The 12,531-nt window shown below is 32.4% G+C and overlaps 1 protein-coding gene across 2 annotated transcripts; it reads right to left on the minus strand.

Annotated features, from left to right (window-relative positions):
- Positions 1–7,793: 7,793 nt before the first annotated feature.
- Positions 7,794–11,511, minus strand: LOC105796926 (AT-rich interactive domain-containing protein 1). 2 transcript variants are annotated; one of them, XM_012626787.2, is made up of 3 exons: positions 11,282–11,511; positions 9,660–11,030; positions 7,794–8,884 (listed from the first exon to the last, which is right to left on the minus strand). In XM_012626787.2, exons 1-3 carry the CDS (start codon positions 11,282–11,284, stop codon positions 8,048–8,050), a joined length of 2,211 nt encoding a protein of 736 aa, XP_012482241.1. In that variant the 5' UTR covers positions 11,285–11,511; the 3' UTR covers positions 7,794–8,047. The 2 variants fall into 2 exon arrangements, with proteins under 2 accessions (XP_012482241.1, XP_052489009.1); XM_052633049.1 differs by lacking the exon at positions 11,282–11,511 and adding an exon at positions 11,107–11,230.
- Positions 11,512–12,531: the final 1,020 nt, after the last annotated feature.

Raw genomic sequence — 12,531 nt, forward strand, 5'->3', positions numbered from 1 at the left:
TTGGGCTCATATATAACAAAAATTAAGCTTAAAAATCGAACCAAATATGATTTAAACTCGAATTAAAAGCCCAAAACTCGTAATTCCCGTCATAATCCAGTTCAAAAATTTTGCTTGCACAGCCTTCACTAAGACAATCATAACTTCATCTCCCGAACTCAAAATCGGGTGATTCACAGTGCGTTTCAAATCTCAGAGGTGGATCTTCAAACCCCATCCATACATGTATCATTCCTCGCTTTCCACAAAAACATTCATCCTCAAATATTGTCTTTGGTTGAATAAGAGAGAATCTTTATCATAGGTGGAATGATTTAATAGAGAGCTCCCCGCAAAGGATCAACAAATTCCTGACAAGTGGTGGATGTATAGTGCGAAGTGGGGGAGCGATTTTAGGAGTGAATTAAGGGATTATGGGGGAGAATATCAAAAATCTGGTCACTTTTTCTTTTTTCAAAAAAAAAAGAGTTGTTTTTCTCTCTATCTTTCTGACGTTTTCTCTCCCCCATCTCTGCCAAATTTTTTTTCTTTGCTTCTTACTCGCTTATCTTATCTTTTCTTTCCTCTACTACTGCCGAAAGTCTCTTGTTTCCCATAAACCATTCTTTCCTCTTGATTTTGTAGCGTTAAATAGCACTTGTGCAAATTCAATAAGTTGTTGGGTATCATTTTAAAATATTATTTTGTGTTCAATGGTCTAATTCCGAGGTGTTGGCTGCAGCATTTCACGAGGATTAAGGCTCTCCTCGTGATTTTCGTAAACATACCGATTTGAAGTTTTGCGGTAAGTGTTCATCATTTTTGGGTAAGTATTTTGGTTTCGGGATTTTGATTAATCGCGAGGTAAGACTGATTATGGTGTTATTTGTCCAATTATAGGCTTTGGTGTGCTCAGGGACAGTTTTAGCATCAAACAAAACCAGGTGTGTACCCGAAACGCAAAAATAAGGGATTCGGCGAAAAGCCAAAATTGCTTGCTGTTAGGACAGCAGTAGTAGGCTAAATTTGAAAAAATCGCCATAAATTGTGTAAAGTGAATTAGAGGATGAAAAAAATATGGAATTAAAGCTTATTGAGTCTAGTTTCTCATAGAAAAAAATTATGTTAGTAATGGAATTGTAAAACGTGAGTTATAATAAACTTTGTGGGACAAGGTCAGAATGAATTCGGGTTCCCCTGTTCTGATTTGGGAAAATTATCAAAAATTGGAGGAAAATAATTAGAGGTTAAAATTTACATGTTTAAATTGTTAATGAGTCTATTCTCATTAGAAACAAATGGAAACATCATCCGAATTTTTTACTAGGAGATAACTAATTTTTAGCAAAGAAGGGTCAAAGCTGTTAGACAACAGAACAAGGGTAAGTTTAAAGATTTTACTGTACTTATTGGCTGAACCAAAAATTCTAGAAATTTTATGGTAAAAAGGTACTTGAGTCTAGTTTCAAATACATTAAGAATATCTTAATTCGGAATTTTTTAGCTCAAGATATAAATAATTTAGTAACAGTGACTCAAGTAGACAGCTTTCAAGGATCATATAAGTAAATAGTGGAAACACATATGAATAATTATCTAGCATGGGTTACATTAAAATGGATCACGAGGCCAAGGCCAATTTGGGCCATGTGGGCCACATGGGAGAACATCATGGGCTTGTAGGCCCATTTTCACTATTTTATTGCTAAGGTTGAACGGGTCGTCCGAGTCGACTGTGGACCTACTATAGGGTCAGTAAGCTTACCTAGACCCCTAATTGACTGAAATGACTGTATGACTGGATATGATTAAGCATGATGATGTCCCACTGATTTGATATTGTTTGCCCTATTTATATGCATGACATTATGTTATAGCATTTCATATTTGTATATTGTATTGCATTGGGTTGGGGATTATAATGTTCGGAGGAATTGTACTGAAAGGCCTCGAGCCTAATTTACTGGAAGCTCAGCTGCAAACTACTGTCTAGTGTCGCATTCAATACTACTTGGAGTGTAGGGATGGGTGGGTTAATTATATCCATACATGGAGTGTAGGGTTGGACGGAGATGGTGTGTAGAGGCTGGATGGGTAGGATTTTTGTGACTGCATATCTGTTACTGCTACTGACACTGTGATGGGCTAAAGCCCTACTGCATGACTATTTTTGTACTGAGATGGGCTAAGACCCAAACTGGACTGATATTGATACTGAAAAGGGCTTAAGCCCAGACTGTGATTATTTGTTTACTGTCTGTTCATTTGTATGGGGATTACACACTAAGTTTACGTAAACTCACCTCTTCTGTTTAATCTGTACAGGTAATCCCCAGATATAGGCAGCTCGGTGCGACAGAGGACTCAGTGTTGGCCACACGACTTCTTTTACACTATTTATTACCTATTTATGATTTTACTTTTATTTGGGAGTATTTTGCTATAATTATGGCCTTTACGGATTTTGGTTTAAATTTGGATTTTATACGGTTTTATGATTTAAATCTACTAGTGTTAAGTAAAATTCGGGTTTTCAAATGAAATTAATGTTTTATCAAAAATACCACGAATATGCAAACTGTTTAAAAGCTTTCGCAATAAAAAAACATTTTGAAATTAAATAACGATTTGTAAATGAATAATGTTTTGAAAACAAACGACATGATTTGAAATTAACATAAGATAATGAAAAAAAAAGGTTAAATAGAAAAAGGGAATTTAGCGACAACATATTTTCAAAAAGCACTACCATGTGACATCGTCAGATTCGGCCATAACGTCTAGGCCGGGTTTGGGGTGTTACAAGAAATGTCTAGATCCCGTCCAAAAATTTGTTGCAAGTCTAGTGATTTCCCAAACTTGAAAATTGGCAACTTCGATGAAGGGGATTTAATAAATTTCACCCCGTCCATGTATGTTTCATTCTCCCTTTCCACGAAAAGATTTGTCCTCGAATATTGTCTTTGGTTGAATAAGAAAGAATCTTTATCAACAAATTCCTGAAAGAATGGAACAAGTCCACTAGAAAAATTCAAGTTAGGGTTAGTGAAAACATAATCATTCCTCTCTTTTAGATAGGTTCTCTCTTTCTTTCCGTTCCCCTTTTTCAATGTGAATTGAGCTCTTTAATTTTACCTCGTAAGAGTTTTCACTCACCAAAATTGGACCATTAAATTGACTTTCATCGCTCAAGGTCTCTTGTCTCTCTGCCTTTTTACATGAATCATCCTGACTTCCCCTTAACCCCTCACAAAAATTTTGTAAACTGAATTCATCATAATACAACTCTTTATGAGGAGAATTAAGGTCTAAATCGTCCAAATTCGTAGACTTTAGGAAAAAATTCTTACTATCAACTTTTTCCGGTTCACAAAGTTCACTATCACTATCACTATCATCATAGTTCGCATTATTACTATCAACTTCTTCGACATCAACTTTGAAATAAGGTGTAATGTTAGATATAGAATCAATAATAGGCACAAAATCACACTTACTATCTTTACAAACGGTGTCACTTGAAGTTTCTCGCTCATCTATATCATCGTCGTCACTGACAGCAGTAGACGAAGACTCCTCAATAGGTTCTGTGTCATATTTACGTTCCTCAGCTTGCAAGTATGTTTTCTTAAATGAATATGTTGGACATTCAAAGGCTTTGTGATCCTTCGCATTACACCACATGCACTTCCTAGCTCGTTCTCTTTGTTCTGCGATAAGTCATTTAAGCTCATAGAAAATATTATGTTTTTTGTACCAACATGTTTCTTGACAAGTCCATGATCAATAGTAGGTTGAACGACTTTCGAAACAACACGTCTGTACAGGGTTTTTTTTTACAAATATGACATTTATGTCTTGCCCAATGTTTATCATTGTTAGTTTCTATTCGAGAAAGAGTTTGACTAAAATTTTGTTGAACTGCCTCGTGATGAAGGGCTTGAGTTTGCATTGTGTCAAACTTATTTTCCAAATGCTATTGCGCCTCTTTGGAATCTTTCCGAAGTTCGTCGAATAGTGCTGTAACTTGGTCCATGGTAACCATGGATGGATCATGCTCTTCCTCCTTACTACGTGTACATACCATTATTAGAGGCTGAAATAAAAAAACACTCAAAACACAATTGATCAAAGAAAATTAAACCTCATCGTTATACACTTGCAATAAAAAAGATAAACTTTAAGAAACAATGAAAGAAGTTAAGATTGTCTTGCTTGTAACATTTAAAGAGCAATCAAACTCAATAATATTCAAAAAGATATGGGATCACTCTTAACAAAGTTGACCTAAGGCTCTAAGAAGCCAAAGAAAAACTTTGAGTCTAAAGGAAGTAATTTGCGCAGAGAAAGGGGAGGTAACTCTTTTTGTACCTATTAACACAAGAAATGAAAATGCGTTAGAATGTATAATAGAATAAGAAAATCTAAAACAAAAGAAACCCTAATACTAGAATAAAAAAACTACACAACCAAAAACCCAAAATAATGGAAAACAACTTGAATTTTTTTGTTCGAGGTGTTCACGAAATTTAAAGTGGAGTCTTCTCAAATAATGTAGATCTGATCTGGAAAATTTTGACACAAAATTCAACCCATAGAATAATTTTTTATTTTTCATTTTTTTTGTTTTTACACTTTTCGATCACTTTTTGTGGAAAATATTTTTTATATTCTAAGAGAGTGAAGAAAAAAAATGTAAAATTTCTGATCATTTGACAAACATTTACCCACTAAATTTTTTTTTTGAAAAACATTTTGGGTAAAAGAAAAAAACCTATTTTGAGATTGTTTACTAGAAATCAGTTTATAAGAACACAAAAAACACCTAAAATGTCCAAAGTAGATACCAAATGATAAGGATTGAAGCGGAGGAAGCGGAAAAAGGATCGAATTCAAGTTGTTTGACTCAAGAAGAAAAGATTTGGATGTGACCTGAAAGCAAGAAACCAAAAAAATTTAGAAAATAACAAAGAAAATAAGAAATATTAAAAAAATAAACGACAAATATTCAAAATAATAACTAATTAGCGAAAAGATATATTAAAGCAAAGTGGAAGATGAAACGATAAACCGATGGATAAAATGAATAGGAGGATAAATGTCCAATTGAACTATTTGAGATATAAATCCTAACAAACTCAATAAATGACTCTAATCAACCCTCCAAAAAATAATCATTGGCAAATTGAAGGGTGAATAATAAATTCTCACAACTACTTGAAGAAAATCGAGAAGAAAACTAATTCTAAAAATCACAAGAAAGAAATCTTGCACAAGGAAACAAACTCCCAGAGTTGAAAACTTTATTAATGAAAACAATTCTCCGCAATGAACAATGAAGAAACCTTTATATAGGCTAGCTAAGTACATCCAAATAGAAATATAAAGTATACTAAAACTCTAATTAATCTAAAAAAGTAGTTTTAAACTAAACCTTCTTGTTTCACTAAGAAATAAAAACTCCTAAACAACTTAAAATACTTAAACAATATCCAAAATTCAGAATAAATAAATAATAAAACTTAATAAATACAATATTGTGCTCATAGATAATAAAAAAATTAAGCTTAAAAACTGAACCCAACATGATTTAAACTCGAATTAAAAGTTCAAAACTTGTAATTCCCATCATAATCTGATCTAGAAATTGTACTCGCCCAGTCTTCACTAAAACGGTCAGAACTTGAGCTCCTGAACTCAATATTGGGTGATTCAGAGTGTGTTTCAAAGATAAGGGATAGATCTTCGAATGCCATGAAGACATATCAACCTAGAAATGTAACGCCCCAAAATTTTAATTTTGGGTATTGTGAATGTGTGACACAAATATATGTCTGCTTTAGTGGTTATGTGTTCTGAGTCTGTTTGGGAGGTCCCAAGTACAAGCCAAGACTTGGGAAAATTTTGGTATTTTATAAATAAGCCCTATCTTTGGTCAGTAGGCTTTTAAGTAAAAGTTGGCAAATAATTAATAGAATGGGTCTGCTGATCTGGTGGTTAAGTGAAGTGTTGGTGTGAGGGAGGTTATGGGTTCGAATCTTTGGGACGACAAGGGTTGTATTTTTACTCCTAATTTCGGCAAGAGTTGTTTGCTTGTAACATTTAAAGAGCAATCAAACTCAATAATATTCAAAAAGATATGGGATCACTCTCTAACAAAGTTGACCTAAGGCTCTAAGAAGCCAAAGAAAAACTTGAGTCTAAAGGAAGGAATTTGCGCAGAGAAAGGAGAGGTAACTCTTTTTGTACCTATTAACACAAGAAACGAAAATGTGTTAGAATGTATAATAGAATAAGAAAATCTAAAACAAAAGAAACCCTAATGCTAGAATAAAAAAAAAAACTACCCAACCAAAAACTAGAGAAATGGAAAACAACTTGAATTTTTTTTTCGAGATGTTCACAATTTTCAAAAATCACAAAATTTAAGTTGGAGTCTCCTCAAATAATGTAGATCTAATCTAAAAAATTTCGGCACAAAATTCAACCCACAATATTTTTTTATTGTTCTTTTTTTTACTTTTTTTTTGTTTTTGCACTTTTCGATCAGTTTTTTTGTGGAAAATATTTCTTATATTCTAAGAGAGCCCCAAGAATCAAAATGTAAAATTTTAAATTGTTTGGAAAACGTTTACCCACTAAAGAAAATTCAAAGAACTTTCTGAGTTAAAGAAAAAAAAAACCTATTGAGATTGTTTGCTAAAAAATCAATTTATAAGAAGAAAAAAAACACTTAAAATGTCCAAATCTAATACCAAATAATATGGATTGAAGCGGAGGAAACGAAAGAATGATCGAATTCAAATTATTTGACTCAAGAAAGAAATATTTAGATGTGACTTGAAGGAAGAAACCAATCAAATTAACCAACTCTTGAGAACTTTCCTTTAGCTTTGTTATGGATGAAATTGTGACATATAAAGCTTAATGTTTTATTTCGGCGTGTAAATTAAGGTTAAAATTTATTAAATTTAACCTTCAACATTAACAAAATGTTAAATTTTGATTTTCTTTAATTTTGTAAATTTTTAAAATAGTTTTATTAAATTAGAAAATGTTACATTTACAAAATTTTCAAAAATAAAAAATTATTATTTTGTAAATGTTTAAGGTTAAATTTATTAAATTTTTTAAAATTTGAATTAAAATAACAAATTTTATAAACATTGAAAGCTAATTTTATTGATTGTTGATTTTTTTATATTTAAAATTTAATTGATAAAATATGTAAACATTAGAGGATAAGTTTATTATTAGACTAATAAAAAAACTCACACCAACATCAATACTTATAACCAACAAATTAGATTTCGATAAAGAAAAAATTAAAAGTTCAGTTACAAAACTAAAACGTTCACTCCTTTTTATTCTATCATATCATTGAATGCTATTAAATTATCTTTATTTACTCTCTTGCAAAATATAAAAATTAAATTTTTTCTAACTTAATAATTAACAATAATTTATCCATAAAATATAGAAATAGTTCACAATAATTGATGTCATTATCAATTATCCTTTTTATCACATTCTAGTAAAGCATGAACAAAATTATTTCTTCAATTATTGCTCACCGAATATCCAAATTTGTTACCATGGAAACTATTCAGCCCCTTTATTTGCATTTAGCCTATGAATAAAAAGAACATTATTTATTACTCAAAACCATATATGCTCTAGCACCTGAGACAGCCTTTCTTTTAATTGTCATTACTCTAATTTTTGGTTTTGGGGGGGAGGGGGGGGGTCCTTTTATCCATCCTACCCGCTATTGCTTAACTGTCAAAAACCCAATTAAGAAGAAAAAAAGGATATGCCAAAATACCTGTATTTAATTGATGTTAGTTATGAAAAATGAACATGATTATACCTCAAAAACTGAAAAGAGCATTAACAAAGGAAGGTGCTTGAGACCAGAGGTGTCTTCGCTCCAAACAACCCCTCAAAACAAAATCTTGGGCCACCAAAACTCACTTTTCAAAGGTACACCCAGCGGAATGTCTCTATTTTAATTGAAACCTCGAAAGAGCTAACAAAACTTTGCATCCTTTTTCAATGGGTTCCTTATTTACTTGGAAGAGTATCTTGATTTTTTCTGCGACTTCTTTGGAGATATTAAGATGGAGGTATATGGCTTAATTGCTTCCTGCCCAATGCCTTTAGCAGCTAATTCAGATTCAGGTTCATCATCACTGTCAATGTTGCTTGGAGCGACCCGATTCTGGTATGCTCTACGCTGCAAAAGAAAGACATTGTAGTAATAGCAAACAAGTTCTTCCCTACTTTTGTTACGAAAATGTTTGCAGATCTCATCCCAGAAACATTTCTGTTCTGATGAAGGATTTGACTTCACTATATTCGAAAACATCATCTGTTCTCCTTCCTTCCAAGCAGATGCAACGTCTTCACCCATCTTATCAAATTTCAACTTCTTGAAAGCTGGACCTAGCTCAAGCTTAAGCTTTGATCTTTTCTCAGCAACATGAAATTTTACGCATTGTAGAGAACCTTGAACTTGGCAACCACATAAATCTTGTCTTCCCTTTCCAATCCGATCTCTTTCGATCAAGAACCTGTTTTCCTTTTTCTCCAATGGCCAAAAACGAGTTCCCAACCATTTTGCATCACTTCCTGAAGCTACTCCCGTCCAGACTGGTACCTCAAATTGAAACTGTGGCCCAATAGGAACTTGAATGTCAGCTTCATAGTCAAAAACAGAACCTGGAGTCACAGAGTCACAGGTTCCATTGAAGTCACTGTGATTCCCTGAGGACTGTGACCAATTCTGTCCCTTTGCATCAGTTTTCCCAAAAAGGAGCTTCTTGGTGCAACTGAACCTTTCTCTGAGATTGTACCCAATTTTAGTGTTATCATCATACATGCATGGATGCATCTTCTGAGTTTTCTACAAGTGTGAACAAGCAATTATTATAATATAAACTAAAAAAGAAAAAACAGAACAGAAAAAGAGGCATATAGTGAAATAAATGTATCGGTAACCCTAGAAATTCCCATTCTAGTTAAAGCAATAATATACACCCAGCAAAAATATTTAGTTAGGTGCCAGGAAAAGTAATAAATATATAACCCTCTAAACTACAGCAACAACAATGCTTTTTTCCACTACCGAATCTACTAAGCCATTACATTCCATTTAAGATATCTTGAGATTTCCCATATATTATTTTCATGCTGATATTCTTTGAGAATATATGATGCATGTAATGAGTTGAAGCATTGGAAATTTAGACCAAATAAAGGGCATAAGCAGGGGCATAAAGAATAAAATGAAATATTTTAATGAATAAAATTTAGACCAAATATTTGATACAGTCCTAAATGAATAAAATGAAATATGACTCGCATAAAAACCATATCTAAGGGCAAGCAGGACGAAGAATTTGATAATATTTTAATGGTTCCAGCAATAGCTACTTTTGGTTCTTTTATTTTCCAACACCAAGATGGTTGTAATGCAGCCTATGTTATTTTTCATAAGGAAAGAGAAAAATGCACAATGGAGCATTTTCAAGCAGACTACCATCATAGCAATAACAAATTCAAGAATAAAATAAAATGCCCAAGAGATATATAACAATATTAAAAATAAACTTGCATAGACACATGTAATAACTCATATATACATTGACCTCCCACTTGAATTAATGACTTAGATATACCTGCATTTTTGACTGGTCAGAACTTGAATGATCATCCTTTCTGTGAAAGGCAGCTACTCGAAACAATAAAATCTGCTTCCAAAGTTCCTCACTACCATAAGACTTCCACTTTGAGCTCTCCGGTAATGAACCAACCACCAGATCACATGGATCCATCGCAACCTCTTTAGCCCAATTAAGCATTCCCCACATAGAATCCCGCTTCCTCTTATTTGAAGAAAATTTTTCCTTAATGTCACTTGAACCCAACTTCACAACATCATCATCATCACTATGTGTATATTTCTTACATTCAACAAAATCCTCCATAATTGCACTTGAATCCCTCTTCCTCTTATTTGAAGACAATTTTTCCTTAATGTCACTTGAATCCAACTTCACAACATCATCATCATTATGTGTGCATTTCTTACATTCAAGAGAATCCTCCATAATTGCACTTGAATCCCTCTTCCTCTTATTTGAAGACAATTTTTCCTTAATGTCACTCGAATCCAACTTCACAACATCATCATCACTATGTGTGCATTTCTTACATTCAACAGAATCCTCCATAATTGCACTTTTCACCTCATCCTCATTACAAAATTTCTCAACATCGGTAGAGTTACCTGCACTTTTCACCAAATCTGAAGGCGTATGTACATATTCATCAACATTAATGAACTTTTTTTCACCATCTGAATCAACCACCACACTCTTCAAGTCATCATCATTTCGTAATTTTTCCACTTCGTTGTAATCTAAAAAATCCTTGGTTATATCAATATCCATAGATTGTTCGCCATTTACAATTTTTTCTCCTCCACCCGACCCTGCCACTACACTCTCTTCCACTTGAGAAAACTCCGATAAAAACCTTTTAAGCTCAATTCCCATCTCCACCAAATTACCAGTATAATGTGATTCACTCTTCAAGTCCTCCCTTTGAACAATTCTCTCCAACCATCTCTCTAATGAAACTAAGTACTTAATATATACCAACTTAACCAATGACGCTACATTTAAACCCAACCCAGATTCTGTGGCAACTGAATCCCATAACCCACTTTCTGAAACAGCATTGTATCCACCTTTCTCTCTAACAACCAAAAAAAGCTTAAGCCAGTCCACAGGCTGCCCACCTTCAGCCATTGGAGGGAGTGAGCAAACACAACCTTGGGCACAGATCTCTTTTAAAAACAACCCAAGGAACTTGTTAAACCCAAATCTAAGCTTATCAGGTTCAGATTTCAAGAAAGACCCTTCAGAAAAGGGATACAAATCAATCGAAGAACCAGCTGGCTCGAGATTTTCAGGGGGTTTTTTGCAATCTAGTGAAGACTCGTCAGCTCTAATCGACAATCCTGGCATTGATTTCGAATTCAAACCCTACAAACAAATAATAAACAATTAAAAATCATACTTGAGCGTTATATAAGAAAGAAAAAAAAAAGAAAAAAAATACCCATTAAGCATCTGGGTCTCTTATGGCCAAAATAGTCTGGTTTTTTTGGCGGGAAAATGACTAATCTAGGGTTTTGATTAAGATTTGTTTTGGGTTTTAGGTTGCCATTAAACGTTTTTCCTAAAACATTAATCAACAATTCTAAAAACAAACACATGGAAAAGAGAAAACATACCATTATTTTCCTCTCTTTTTTTCTTCTTTGGGGTCTGGTATGGAACGGTTCCGGTGAGACTCTCTTCTCTTTGTCTTGGCCTTTTTTTCCCTTTGCCCCTTCTCTTTTGCCTTAATACCTCTTTTCTACCCTTGTCTTTTGAGTTCTTTGCTAAGCCCTCCTTTGCCTTAAAGAGTTAAAAAAACTTGAAAAAAAATAAAGAAAAAAGAATAAAAAAGGGACTAGAGAAGTTTGTGTTAAGGAGCTTCAAAAAATTTCCCAAACATCTAATTTATATGGGTACCATGATTGGTTAACCAAGGTTAATAATTAACCAGGGTTTTAGATTGGATCATTTGATATGGTTAGATAAAGGGCTTTTTAGAGATTTAAATCTTTTGTATAAATTTTTTATTTTAGATTCCTTCTTGATTTAATTACTTTTCATCCATCAATATTTAACAATTTAAATATATTTCCTTTTCAAAGAAAGATATTCAAATATATAAAATCCATGTACTAGCTAATTTATGAACAATATTTATGATTGAAGTTTGGCTATTAGTTTCCCTTTCTCAATTTGTGAGTTTATAATGATATCAAAAACAAAAATAAAAGGAGATTCAAACAGATGGTAGTGGATAGATCATAATAGTCGTGCGTATCGTTTTAATCTTAAATTTGTATCAAGTAATTTATGTTTTGTTTCGGTTAAAATTTCAATGTGTTTTAGTTATTTTGATATGTTTCAATTCATTTCGATCAATATTGATGGTAATTGTGTAACAGTTGATAAAAATTTTGATATTTTAAACGAATTTTTATTTTTTTTATCTTAACCATTTTTAATTTTTCTATAATTATATTTAAATTTTTGAACAATATCATATAAGATTTAATTATATCTCGCTCTTTTTGACATAATGTCTAAAACTACCCATAATCTCTTCCCAACTCATAAATAGAAGGATAATATGCTTCAATGCACCCGAACACACGTCTTCCTGCATTAGCAATAATGTCATATCAATCAAGTAAAACTCAATTGACAATTATATTTAAAATTAAAAGTTAATAAATTAAATTATTGATGAAACTTTTATATGTTAATAAATAATTATTTAAAATTAGAAGTTAATAATTTATTAATCATATAAAAAATATATTTATATGAATGTAATTGAGATATATTTGCATACATATATAATATATAATTTATTTTATCAAAATAATATATAATTTAATAAGAAACTAAAAATTGGACTATAAAT

This window comes from Gossypium raimondii, chromosome 7 (assembly GCF_025698545.1).
Source record: "Gossypium raimondii isolate GPD5lz chromosome 7, ASM2569854v1, whole genome shotgun sequence".
In the NCBI taxonomy this organism is placed as follows: domain Eukaryota; kingdom Viridiplantae; phylum Streptophyta; class Magnoliopsida; order Malvales; family Malvaceae; genus Gossypium; species Gossypium raimondii.